We start from the raw sequence: 11,863 nt of genomic DNA, 5'->3' as shown, positions 1-11,863 counted from the left end.
CCAAACCCCTGCTGCCTGCGTCCTAACTTTCACTGTCCCATTCACCTATCATCACCTCTTCTTGCTGAGCTACATTAGCATCCAGCTGAGCAACACCTTGATTTTAAAATGTTCTTCCTGGTTTTTAAATCCCACCTTGCCCTTGCCCCTCCCTACCTCTATAATTTTCTCCAGCTGCACAATCCTCTGAGGTGTCTTCACTCCTATAATTCTGGCCTCCTGAGCATTCCCAAATGTAATCGTTCCACCATTAGCGGCTGTGCCTTCGGCTGCCTAGGCTTGAATTCCCTCCCTAAAACTCTCCATCTCGCTTTCCTCCTTTTGATGTTTCTTAAAACCCACCTCTTTGACCAAGCTTTTGGTCATCTGTCTTAATATCTCATTTGGTTGTGTGTCATTTTGTTTTATAACACTGTTGTGAAGCACCTTGAGACATTTAAAGTACTATATAAATACAAGTTATTAGTGTAACTACTGCAAATTTATTAGGAAAAAATTGTTGCTTTCCAGGGAGTCCTACAGTTAGTGCATTAATGACTGAGCTTGTGCAGATTAAAGCCCATGGGCTTTAATACAGTCCATGATTGAATTTTGCAAATGATCTTTTAGCAAGCAGGGTAATGGAAACATCAGCAGATGGCAGGCAGTAAATTGCAGCAAGCCAGGCTTTACTCTTTCTGCATGACACTTTTGTCCTATGCATCCCAGACTCAAACTCAGTAGGGAACTTGTTCGGGTAGCACTGCTGCACACTTTCAAAAATTCCCTGGCAACTGGTACCTGCACAGCTCTCGCAGCATTCTTCATCAATATCTAACTCGAAGTGGCACTCCGTGAATGAATTTCTCTCATGTGTTTACAGTAGTAATGTCAAATCCCTTATGTCTGGTCTCAGCCCTTACCTGCTTCTTGCATTCAGGAACTTTCTAAAATATACTTATTTTAAGTTCAAACACATTACTTTTAATTGTATTTAATGTATAGTATAGTCATTGAATCACTAATCTGTGCTCAGTTAACTGATCTCAAATGTACACTTAATAAAATGAACCACAAAATTTGTCAAACACCACAGAAGCAGTCAGCAGAAATCGGAGAGTCTGAGTGGTGAACTTCTCCGCAGGGTTCTATTTAGTCCACCATTGATTGCTAACTGGTTCCCAGAAATGCACAGATGGCATTTATAAAGTCATGTGGTTTCTCAGCATGGACCCAATGACCAGTTCCAGGAACATGTTGGATAACGGAATTTGGAAATAGCCGCTTGATCTCAGGATAATCCTTGGAGCTTTGAAAAGAACACAAAACAATGAATTAACAGAACAGCAAATGTTAGTAATGACAATGTACTCACTCCACTACCAGCTGAAGTACACCACAACCTTCACTCTTATTGCATAACACTAAGAAATACAGGCTAGAAGGTAATTGGTTTAATTCCTGTTATATGGTGACTTAGCATCCCAACCGTTAGCCTAGCAGAGGTCAACTTGCTTCAGTTCCTGTGATCTAGGGAGGGGAAAATTAAATTTGTGGAAGCTAGTGCTGCTAACTTGTAAAGCAGGCCAATATTAAAGAGAAAGTTTGCATTATTTATTATTTTTAATATTATGAGGAAGTAAAGGAAATAAGTTAAGCTCATATTCGTTCGTGTATTTCATGTGGACTAAACTAGTTTGTTGGTTTACAAATGGCCTCACATCACTAAGTACTCAGCAGTCTAGTTTCCAAAGAGCTAAGAGGGACATACACGTAAGATAACAGTATCCAGTACACAAGGGGGTCTTACTGTTACAGCCTCTGGGTCTTGCTATTACATAATTAGATATTAGACTCGTGATTGTAAGAAATGTGGATCCACTTATGGGAGTTGCTGGTGATGATAAGCGCGAGAGAACATCTAATTCAAACCTAAAATTTGTAGCATTGTCCAAGGTGACACATGATCAATGAACAAAGGGGTCTCGTTGGATACTCCTCAGATACCCCAACTGGTGATTTTAAATAAACCCAAAATATGGAGCGTTCTATCCTTCTTTTCTGCATTGTGCAGTCTATTGAATGCTGTCCTATATTAATCTTCCCTTCACCCCCACAGCGGCATTCCACAGGGATCGTTCCCTCCGGGACAGCCTGGTCCACTTCTCCATCGCCCTCTACACCTCAAACCACTCCCACGGCACCTTCCCATGCAACCGCAAAAGGTGCAACACTTGCCCCTTTACTTTCCCTTTCCTCACCGTCCAAGGGCCCAAACATTCCTTTCAAGTGAAGCAGCATTTCACTTGCACTTCCCTCAATTTAGTCTACTGCATTCGTTGCTTCCAATGCGGTTTCCTCTACATTGGAGAGACCAAACGCAGGCTGGGTGACTGCTTTGCAGAACACCTTCTGTCTGTCCGCAAGCATGACCCAGACCTCCCTGTCGCTTGCCATTTCAACACTCCACCCTGCTCTCATGCACACATATCCTTCCTTGGCCTGCTGCATTGTTCCAGTGAAGCTCTGGCGCTCCCGCACACGCCGGCCCTCACTCCCACGCTCGCTCGCTCCGGCGCTCGCTCGCTCCGTCGCTCCCGCGCACATGGGCACTCTCTCTGGTGCTCCCGCTCACGCAGGCACTCGCTCTGGTGCTCCCGCACATACAGGCACTCGCTCTGTCGCTCCCACACACACAGACTCTCACTATCTCACTCCCACGCACGTACTCAGCAGTCAGCCTCTTCCTCACCCCACCCAATGACCTGGGGTTCTGCTCCGCAGAGGCTCACTCCTGGACCTCGTAGCCAGCCTCTCCTTCGTGGGACCCCAGACCTCGCAGCCAGCCTCTCCTCCCCAGGATCCTGGCACTTCGCTCCGCCACACTCTGCTCTCCACGCCCTGGTTGGAGGTGCTGGAGCAGACTACACCACTGGTCAGGGAGCCGTACTTTGCGTCGATGGGAGCCGCGGCTGGCTTGTGGGTCTTGTAATGAAGAGCACTGATATAGGGTGTGTATCCAGGGCTGAATGCGCTCAAAATTAGGTTAAGTAGCATAGCTGGGTCATGAGCAAATTATGTGAAGTTATACAAATTCTTACCTGATGTAGGGAGAGTTGCCTCCACCCAGAAAGACTGTGGGGGCAGTGTAAGGAGTGTTGAATTTTGGAAAGGTCATAATATAGTCCATATGATTTGCAACAGCCTCCAGGTTAACCCTCCAAATGTATCGACCGTCACGTTCCACCAGGTTAGTCAAGAGAAACTGCCTGATGCGGATATCCTGTAAATGAAAGGAATGGTGTTAACAGAGGTTATCATACTAGCGACATAGCATTCACTCCAGCACCAGTGACTCTGAAGGACTACAAAGCAATATTTAAATTTATTTTTAAAAGGGCAGAGTAACCACCACACAATGCTTAATCGATGGCAGAGCTCAAAGGCAGCCTGGGATAGTATATAAACATATGAGCTAGGTGCAAGAGTAGGCCATTCAGCCCCTCGAGTCTGCACTGCCATTCAATAAGATATTTGGCTGATCTGGTTGACCCTTCAACTCTACTCTCCTGCCCAACCCCTCTACTCTGACTCCCTATTTAGTCAAGAATACACCTATCTCTGCCTTAAAAATATTAAATGACCTGCCTCCACTGCTCTCTGGGGAAAAGAGATCCACAGGCTTACGACTCTCAATCGAGAAAAAAATTCTCATCTCCATCTTAAATGGGAGACCCCCTTATTTTAGAACTGTGTCTCCTAGTTCCAGACTAAATTAAGAACAAAATACTGCAGATGCTGGAGATCTGAAACAAAAGCAGAAAGTGTAGGAAAAGCTCAGTATGGTCTGGCAGCAGCTGTGCAGAGAGAAACAGGGTTAACTTTTCAAGTTTGATATGACTCTTCTTCGGAACTGTTCTGAAGTTCCGAAAAAGAATCATATGAGACTCGAAACACAATATCCCCTAGTTCTAGTCTCTCCCACAACGGAAACATCCTTTCAGCATCCACCCTTTCATGCCCTCTCAGGATTTATATGTTTCAATAAGATCACCTTTCATTCTTCTAAACTCCAATGGATACAGACCCAATCTGTCCAACCTTTCCTCATAAGATGACCCCCTCATCCCAGGAATCAGTCGCATGAAGCTGCTCCGAACTGCTTCTAATGCAATTATGTCCTTTCTTAAATAAGGAGATCAAATCTGTACACAACACTCTAGATGTGGTCTCACCAATGCCCTGTACAACTGTGGCAAAATGTCCCTGCTTTTATATCCCATTCCCCTTGCAATAAATGACAACATTTTATTTGCCTTTCTAATCACTTGCTGTAGCTGCATACTAACTTTTCGTGATTCAAGTAACAGGATGCCCAGAACCCTTTGTACTCTGACCCATTAATGCCTATTCTCTCTTTCCTGTTAGCTAACCAATCCTCTATCTATACTAATATGTTACCCTCTACACCACGAGCTCTTATTTTGTATAAGTAACCTTCGATACAGCGGCTTGTGAACAAGCTACCGGAGACCCAGGAGGGAAAGCAGCAGTGTCAACATGCACAAAAAGGAAGAACTCAAAGCTAGTCTCCATGTTCAAAAAGTTAAACAGAGAACTGAACTCTTCAGAGAGTGCATTTGCTGCCTTGTTCTGCTTGCGGAGTATCTTTCAGCTATTCCAACTTCTTCTGTTGTTCACATTCAAATATTGCTTGTGTAAACTACCACAGGTACGATCAAGACCCTTACCTCAATGTACGGTTGGAGCTGTTGCTCAACTTGCTTTCGTGCAGCGGACCTTGACAAGTCATTATCCACGGTTACTGCCCTCATAGCGGCGATGAATTTTGGGAAAGGTGTATGTGAACTGGTTTGACTGGGAGTGACATCCACCACAACGAGCTTTTCTATCAGTTCTGGCTAAGCAGAGACAACAGAGCATTATTACCATTCTGTAACCATTACGATAAAGATGACTGAATTTCATAAAGCAAGTTTAAAATTCTTGTCTTTAATGCACTGCCTGGTGTGGTGCTGAGCTGTATAGACCGAATGGTCCAAAGGTTGAATGTCCAGTTTGTGCTGAGATTGCTGATCTCAGCCAGAGCAACAAAGGGCTGGTAAAACTGGCAGCAGCGCTCTTGGGTTGGGAAAAGAAAAATTGGTCAGTATTCCACCTCCTGATTGTTCATCGGTAATCTCTGCCATAAAAGTGCATGTGTAGATATCAGGCATGGATAGGAACATGCTTGACTGTGATGCCCCATAGGCAAATAACCTGTTAACACGTTAAACACTGCTCTAGCTTCATCTGACATCCACACCTCGACTGATTAGGAACTTTAGCTGATTTTTTTCATCATCCTCCCTAGTAAAGCACCCATCTGAGCACCCAAATGCTGACCCATCTCAGATAAACAAGCATGGCACAAATCAGAGATCAAGACCTGGAAACTTTTATGTGGCTTAGTGTTGCACCAGGCAGTGCTTCATGCACCAGGCCATTGGGCAGACTAGGATTGCTAGAATTAACCAAAGTTAACAGTAATCAGCTCATTTGACATATTCCCTGCTGTCAATCAAACATACTCTTAGCATTGCTGTCGTCATAGCAATCTTGCCACCCAAGCTGTGCCCAATCAGAATACACTTTGGGAGCTGTAACTTGTCCAGCAGGTTCTGAAGATCAAAGCTCATTGCTTCATAGGTCATCACTGGACTGCGTCCGCTATCACCATGGTTACGGTTATCCACTGTCAACACCTACTTAGACAAGAGAACAGTGTCATAATTTGACTAAAAATAGATAGAATATCAAGCTTTACACCTTTCACAAAGCACACTGAACTACTCCACTGGGACTGGCACTCACATTCACTGACTCTGCATTATTCAGACCTTTACGACAGAAGAAAGGTTGTAATAGTAGTGAAAAGTTAGGGTGGTATTCAAACATGGAGATGTGGGAAAGAAAGTAGTTGAATTTCACAGTTCTCCCATAACTCACCATCCTGCCTGTCCGTTTAGACAATGCCTTGGCTATTGAATAAAAATTTGATTTACTGCCAAATAGTCCATGGAGGAAGATCAGGGGAGTCTCTGTATTTCTGCCATCCATTACATCATAGGCCAGCTCCACTGGTCTAAGGAAGCAGAACAATGACTAGCCAGTTAACTCACAGAAAATTCACCTTATCATACATTCAGCAATGGGAACTATGGAATGGAACTTTAATTGCAGACATCAAATGGTTAATACTAGAAGGTTACAGAAAAATAAACTCAGCTCTTAGGTGGTCACTGGCGCAAGCCAAGAATACCAGACACCAGACTAGCAGCGCTGGGGGAAAGCCATCATCGTGGCACACTGTGCACAGAGATAGCACCATTACAGGCCTTCCATTCTAAAGCCTGTGCGTAGCCCACAACTAAATAGTAATGAGCATGCAAATCAATGACGAAAGGAACGAGAACACAGGATGTTGCCAGTGCTTCATTGTGGCAGAGTAGTCAGTGTGAAGCACAGGGATGATCCTGCAGCAGCCATTTGCATTGTTAGTGACCCCAAAATTAAAATACCAGGCTTAAAGATGTCCGGTACTGGGCAGTGGACAAACCAGCTAAAAACTGAACTGCCCGGTATAAAATGAGATGGCTCTCCAACCCTCAGATCCAGTGCACTGCAACTCTACCTACTGACCCTCCAAATCCATCTCACAGGCCACTCCCTGCAAACAGACCTTCCAAGTGGTTCCCACAGACCAATCCCCTGCAAACTGACCCATCAAATCCATCCCACTGACCAATGTCCTACAAAAGGACACTCCAAATCAATACAACTGACCAATCCTCTGCAAACTGACCATCCATATCCATCCCACTGACCAATATCCTGCAAACTGACTCTCCAAATCCATCCCACTGGCCAATCCCCTGCAAACTGACCCTCCAAATCCATCCCACTGACCAATCCAAAAACAGAATTACCTGGAAAAACTCAGCAGGTCTGGCAGCATCGGCGGAGAAGAAAAGAGTTGACGTTTCGAGTCCTCATGACCCTTCAACAGAACTGAGTAATATTAGGAGAGGGGTGAAACATAAGCTGGTTTAAGGTGGGGGGAGAGAAGCTGGGGGCGGGTGGTTGTAGGGACAAGCAAGCAGTGATAGGAGCAGATAATCAAAAGATGTCACAGACAAAGGAACAAAGAGGTGTTGAAGGTGGTGATATTATCTAAGAAAATGTGCTAATTAAGAATGGATGGCAGGACACTCAAGGTACAGCTCTAGTGGGGGTGGGGTGGAAAGACTGACAGGGCATTACAGGTATAGATTTAAAAATAATGGAAATAGGTGGGAAAAGAAAAATCTATATAAATTATTGGAAAAAACAAAAGGGAGGGGGAAGAAACGGAAAGGGGGTGGGGATGGACGAGGGAGTTCAAGATCTAAAGTTGTTGAATTCAATATTCAGTCCGGAAGGCTGTAAAGTGCCTAGTCGGAAGATGAGGTGCTGTTCCTCCAGTTTGCGTTGGGCTTCACTGGAACAATGCAGCAAGCCAAGGACAGACATGTGGGCAAGAGAGCAGGGTGGAGTGTTAAAATGGCAAGCGACAGGGAGGTTTGGGTCTTTCTTGCGGACAGACCGCAGGCGTTCTGCAAAGCGGTTTCCTAATTTACGTTTGGTCTCTCCAATGTAGAGGAGACTGCATTGGGAGCAGCGAATGCAGTAGACTAAGTTAGGAGAAATGCAAGTGAAACGCTGCTTCACTTGAAAGGAGTGTTTGGGCCCTTGGACGGTGAGGAGAGAGGAAGTGAAGGGGCAGGTGTTGCATCTTCTGTGTAGGCATGGGGAGGTGCCATAGGTGGGGGTTGAAGAGTAGGGGGTGATGGAGGAGTGAACCAGGGTGTCCCGGAGGGAACGATCCCTACGGAATGCCGTCAGGGGGGGTGAAGGGAAGATGTGTTTGGTGGTGGCATCATACTGGAGTTGGCGGAAATGGCGGAGGATGATCCTTTGAATGCGGTGGCTGGTGGGGTGATAAGTGAGGACAAAGGGGACCCTATCATGGTTCTGGGAGGGAGAAGAAGGTGTGAGAGCAGATGCGCGGGAGATGGGCCGGACACGGTTGAGGGCCCTGTCAACGACCGTGGGTGGAAAACCTCGGTTGAGGAAGAAGGAGGACATGTCAGAGGAACTGTTTTTGAAGGTAGCATCATCAGAACAGATGCGACGGAACTGAAAGAATGGGATGGAGTCCTTACAGGAAGCGGGGTGTGAGGAGCTGTCGTCGAGGTAGCTGTGGGAGTCGGTAGGTTTGTAATGGATATTGGTGGACAGTCTATCACCAGAAATTGAGACAGAGAGGTCAAGGAAGGGAAGTGTCAGAGATGGACCATGTGAAAATGATGGAGGGGTGGAAATTGGAAGCAAAATTAATAAATTTTCCAGGTCCAGACGAGAGCATGAAGCAGCACCGAAGTAATCATCGATGTACCGGAGATAGAGTTGTGGGAGGGGGCTGGAGTAGGGCTGGAACAAGGAATGTTCCACATACCCCATAAAGAGACAGGCATAGCTGGGGCCCATGCCGGTACCCATAGCCACACCTTTTATTTGGAGGAAGTGAGAGGAGTTTAAGGAGAAATTGTTCAGTGTGAGAACGAATTCAGCCAGATAGAGGCGAGTAGTGGTGGATGGGGATTGTTCGGGCCTCTGTTTGAGGAAGAAGTGGAGAGCCATCAGACCATCCCGATGGGGCATGGAGGTGTAGAGGGATTGGACGTCCATGGTGAAGAGGAGGCGGTTGGGGCCAGGGAACAGGAAATTGTTGATGTGACGTAAGGTGTCAGAGGAATCACGGATGTAGGTGGGAAGGGACTGGACAAGGGGAGAGAGAAGGGAGTCAAGATAACGAGAAATGAGTTCCATGGAGCAGGGACAGGCTGACATGATCGGTCTGCCGGGACAGTTCTGTTTGTGGATTTTGGGTAGGAGGTAGAAGCGGGCCGTCCGTGGTTGAGCGACTATCAGGTTGGAAGCTGTGGGAGGAAGATCTCCAGAGGAGATGAGGTCAGTGACAGTCCTGGAAACAATGGCTTGATGTTCAGTGGTGGGGTCATGGTCCAGGGAGAGGTAGGAGGAAGTGTCTGCGAGTTGACGCTCAGCCTCCGCGAGGTAGAGATCAGTGCGCCAGACAACAACAGCACCACCCTTGTCAGCGGGTTTGATGACAATGTTGGGGTTGGACCTGTGAGAACGGAGTGCAGTAAGTTCAAAGAGATACAGATTAGAATGGGTGAGAGGAGCAGGGAAATTGAGACGACTAATGTCACACCGACAGTACTCAATGAAAAGATCAAGAGAAGGTAAGAATCCAGAGGGAGGGGTCCAGGTGGAGGGAGAATATTGCAGGTGGGTAAAAGGATCCGTTGAACGGGGAGAGGACTCCTGCCCAAAGGGTCCTCCGCCATTTCCGCCAACTCCAGTATGATGCCACCACCAAACACATCTTCCCTTCACCTCCCCTGGCGGCATTCCGTAGGGATCGTTCCCTCCGGGACACCCTGGTCCACTCCTCCATCACCCCCTACTCTTCAACCCCCACCTATGGCACCTCCCCATGCCTACGCAGAAGATGCAATACCTGCCCCTTCACTTCCTCTCTCCTCACCGTCCAAGGGCCCAAACACTCCTTTCAAGTGAAGCAGCATTTCACTTGCATTTCCCCTAACTTAGCCTACTGCATTTGTTGCTCCCAATGCGGTCTCCTCTACATTGGAGACCAAACGCAAACTGTGCGGCCGCTTTGCAGAACACCTGCGGTCTGTCCACAAGAAAGACCCAAACCTCCCTGTCACTTGCCATTTTAACACTCCACCCTGCTCTCTTGCCCACATGTCTGTCCTTGGCTTGCTGCATTGTTCCAGTGAAGCCCAACCCAAACTGGAGAACAGCACCTCATCTTCCGACTAGGCACTTTACAGCCTTCCGGACTGAATATTGAATTCAACAACTTTAGATCTTGAACTCCCTCGTCCATCCCCACCCCCTTTCCGTTTCTTCCCCCTCCCTTTTGTTTTTTCCAATAATTTATATAGATTTTTCTTTTCCCACCTATTTCCATTATTTTTAAATCTATACCTGTAATGCCCTGTCAGTCTTTCCACCCCACCCCCACTAGAGCTGTACCTTGAGTGTCCTGCCATCCATTCTTAATTAGCACATTTTCTTAGATAATATCACCACCTTCAACACCTCTTTGTTCCTTTGTCTGTGACATCTTTTGATTATCTGCTCCTATCACTGCTTGCTTGTCCCTACAACCACCCGCCCCCAGCTTCTCTACCCCCCACCCCCCCCACCTCCCCCCACCTTCTCTCCCCCCCACCCCCCCACCTTCTCACCCCCCCTTCTCTCCCCCCACCCCCCCCACCTTCTCACCCCCCCCACCTTCTCTCCCCCCCCACCCCACCCCCCCCCCCACCTTAAACAACCTTATATTTCACCCCTCTCCAAATATTACTCAGTTCCGTTGAAGGGTCATGAGGACTCGAAACGTCAACTCTTTTCTTCTCCGCCGATGTTGCCAGACTTGCTGAGTTTTTCCAGGTAATTCTGTTTTTGATTTGCATTTCCAGCATCCGCGGTAGTTTTTGTTTTTACCACTGACCAATCCCCTGGAAACTGACCCTTCAAATCCATCCCACTAACCAATATCCTACAAACTGACCCTCCAAATCCATACGACTGATCAATCCGCTGCAAACTGACCCTCCAAATCCAGCCCACTGACCAATATCCTGCAAACTGACTTTCGAAAACACGCTGGTTTCGCCACTAGACCCCTCTAAAGGCCAGCCCCCGAAGCTGTGCTGAAGGTGCCGGCCCGGCTAGAGTCGGGTCTAGGCGCCGATTTGGCTGCAGATCGGATGAGATGCCAAACAAACAGGGTTAGGCTGGAGCGCACTCGGGCGGCGGCCTCAGGGAATAAGACACAACAGAGCGGCCTAGCCCAGGGGCTGAACCTGTGTGACTGGGCCCCGGCCTCACTCACTTCCCCGCTGATGCCCCGCTGGCTCCTCTGAGCGGGGCCGGAGCCCGGACACGCTCCCCCAGCGCCCCGGCCCAGCGGCAACTTCTCAGCAACAGAGCGCGCATTGTGAAACCGCCGCACCGGCCGTAACCAGAGGCAACCGGCGCATCCTGATGATGTCACTGCCATCAGACAGCGCCACCTGTGGTTGACATGAAGAATGTCCACTTTCACCCATGGTTACCAACTCCTCCAGGATTGCCCGGGGTTACAGATTAATCTCCAAGGCATGAATATGTGCTTTTTGTAAAAAAAATCATTTGAACACAGAAAATGCTGGAAAAACTCAGCAGGTCGACGCTGCCAGACCTGCTGAGTATTTCCAGTATTTTCTGTTTTTATTTCAGATTTCCAGCATCCGCAGTATTTTGCTTTTATTCCTTTAAACACTTCTGTTTATTTGTTATAATAAATATAGGACATGAGGAAAAAGGCTGTTTGACTCAGTCTAGGGGAAGAGGCTGAGGAAGAAACTATTTGCTTCCCGATTAGCCTGCATCAGCCAATCACCACAATAAATGATGGGAGAGGACGTTGGAGACACCTCCAGGACCAAGTCCAACCCAAACTCAAATTCCCAATTTTTTGATTGTTTAACTGCAACAAAAAAATGCAATCTAGATACAATTATGATGTGCTTCTTTAGTGAAACAATAGAATACACATGGATGCAGTGTTTCCAAAGCCCTTCAAACGTATTGTCACTTCCCAAATCCTTGCCTACCTTTTCCAAAACTCCATGTTTGAATCCGTCCAATTAGGTTACTGCCCTGCCACAATACTAAAATG

General features: G+C 47.1%; 1 protein-coding gene across 1 annotated transcript; it reads right to left on the bottom strand.

Moving 5' to 3' along the window:
* Positions 1–459: 459 nt before the first annotated feature.
* Positions 460–11,190, bottom strand: abhd11 (abhydrolase domain containing 11). The gene is made up of 6 exons (XM_078548521.1): positions 11,036–11,190; positions 5,989–6,124; positions 5,571–5,744; positions 4,731–4,901; positions 3,081–3,262; positions 460–1,288 (listed from the first exon to the last, which is right to left on the bottom strand). The coding sequence occupies exons 1-6, from the start codon at positions 11,137–11,139 to the stop codon at positions 1,150–1,152; spliced, it is 906 nt and encodes a 301-aa protein (XP_078404647.1). The 5' UTR covers positions 11,140–11,190; the 3' UTR covers positions 460–1,149.
* Positions 11,191–11,863: the final 673 nt, after the last annotated feature.

This window comes from Cetorhinus maximus, chromosome 9, assembly GCF_964194155.1.
Source record: "Cetorhinus maximus chromosome 9, sCetMax3.hap1.1, whole genome shotgun sequence".
Classification (NCBI taxonomy): Eukaryota; Metazoa; Chordata; class Chondrichthyes; order Lamniformes; family Cetorhinidae; genus Cetorhinus; species Cetorhinus maximus.
The sequence above is the reverse complement of the archived record's forward strand: the minus strand, read 5'-3'. Positions and strand labels throughout refer to the sequence as shown.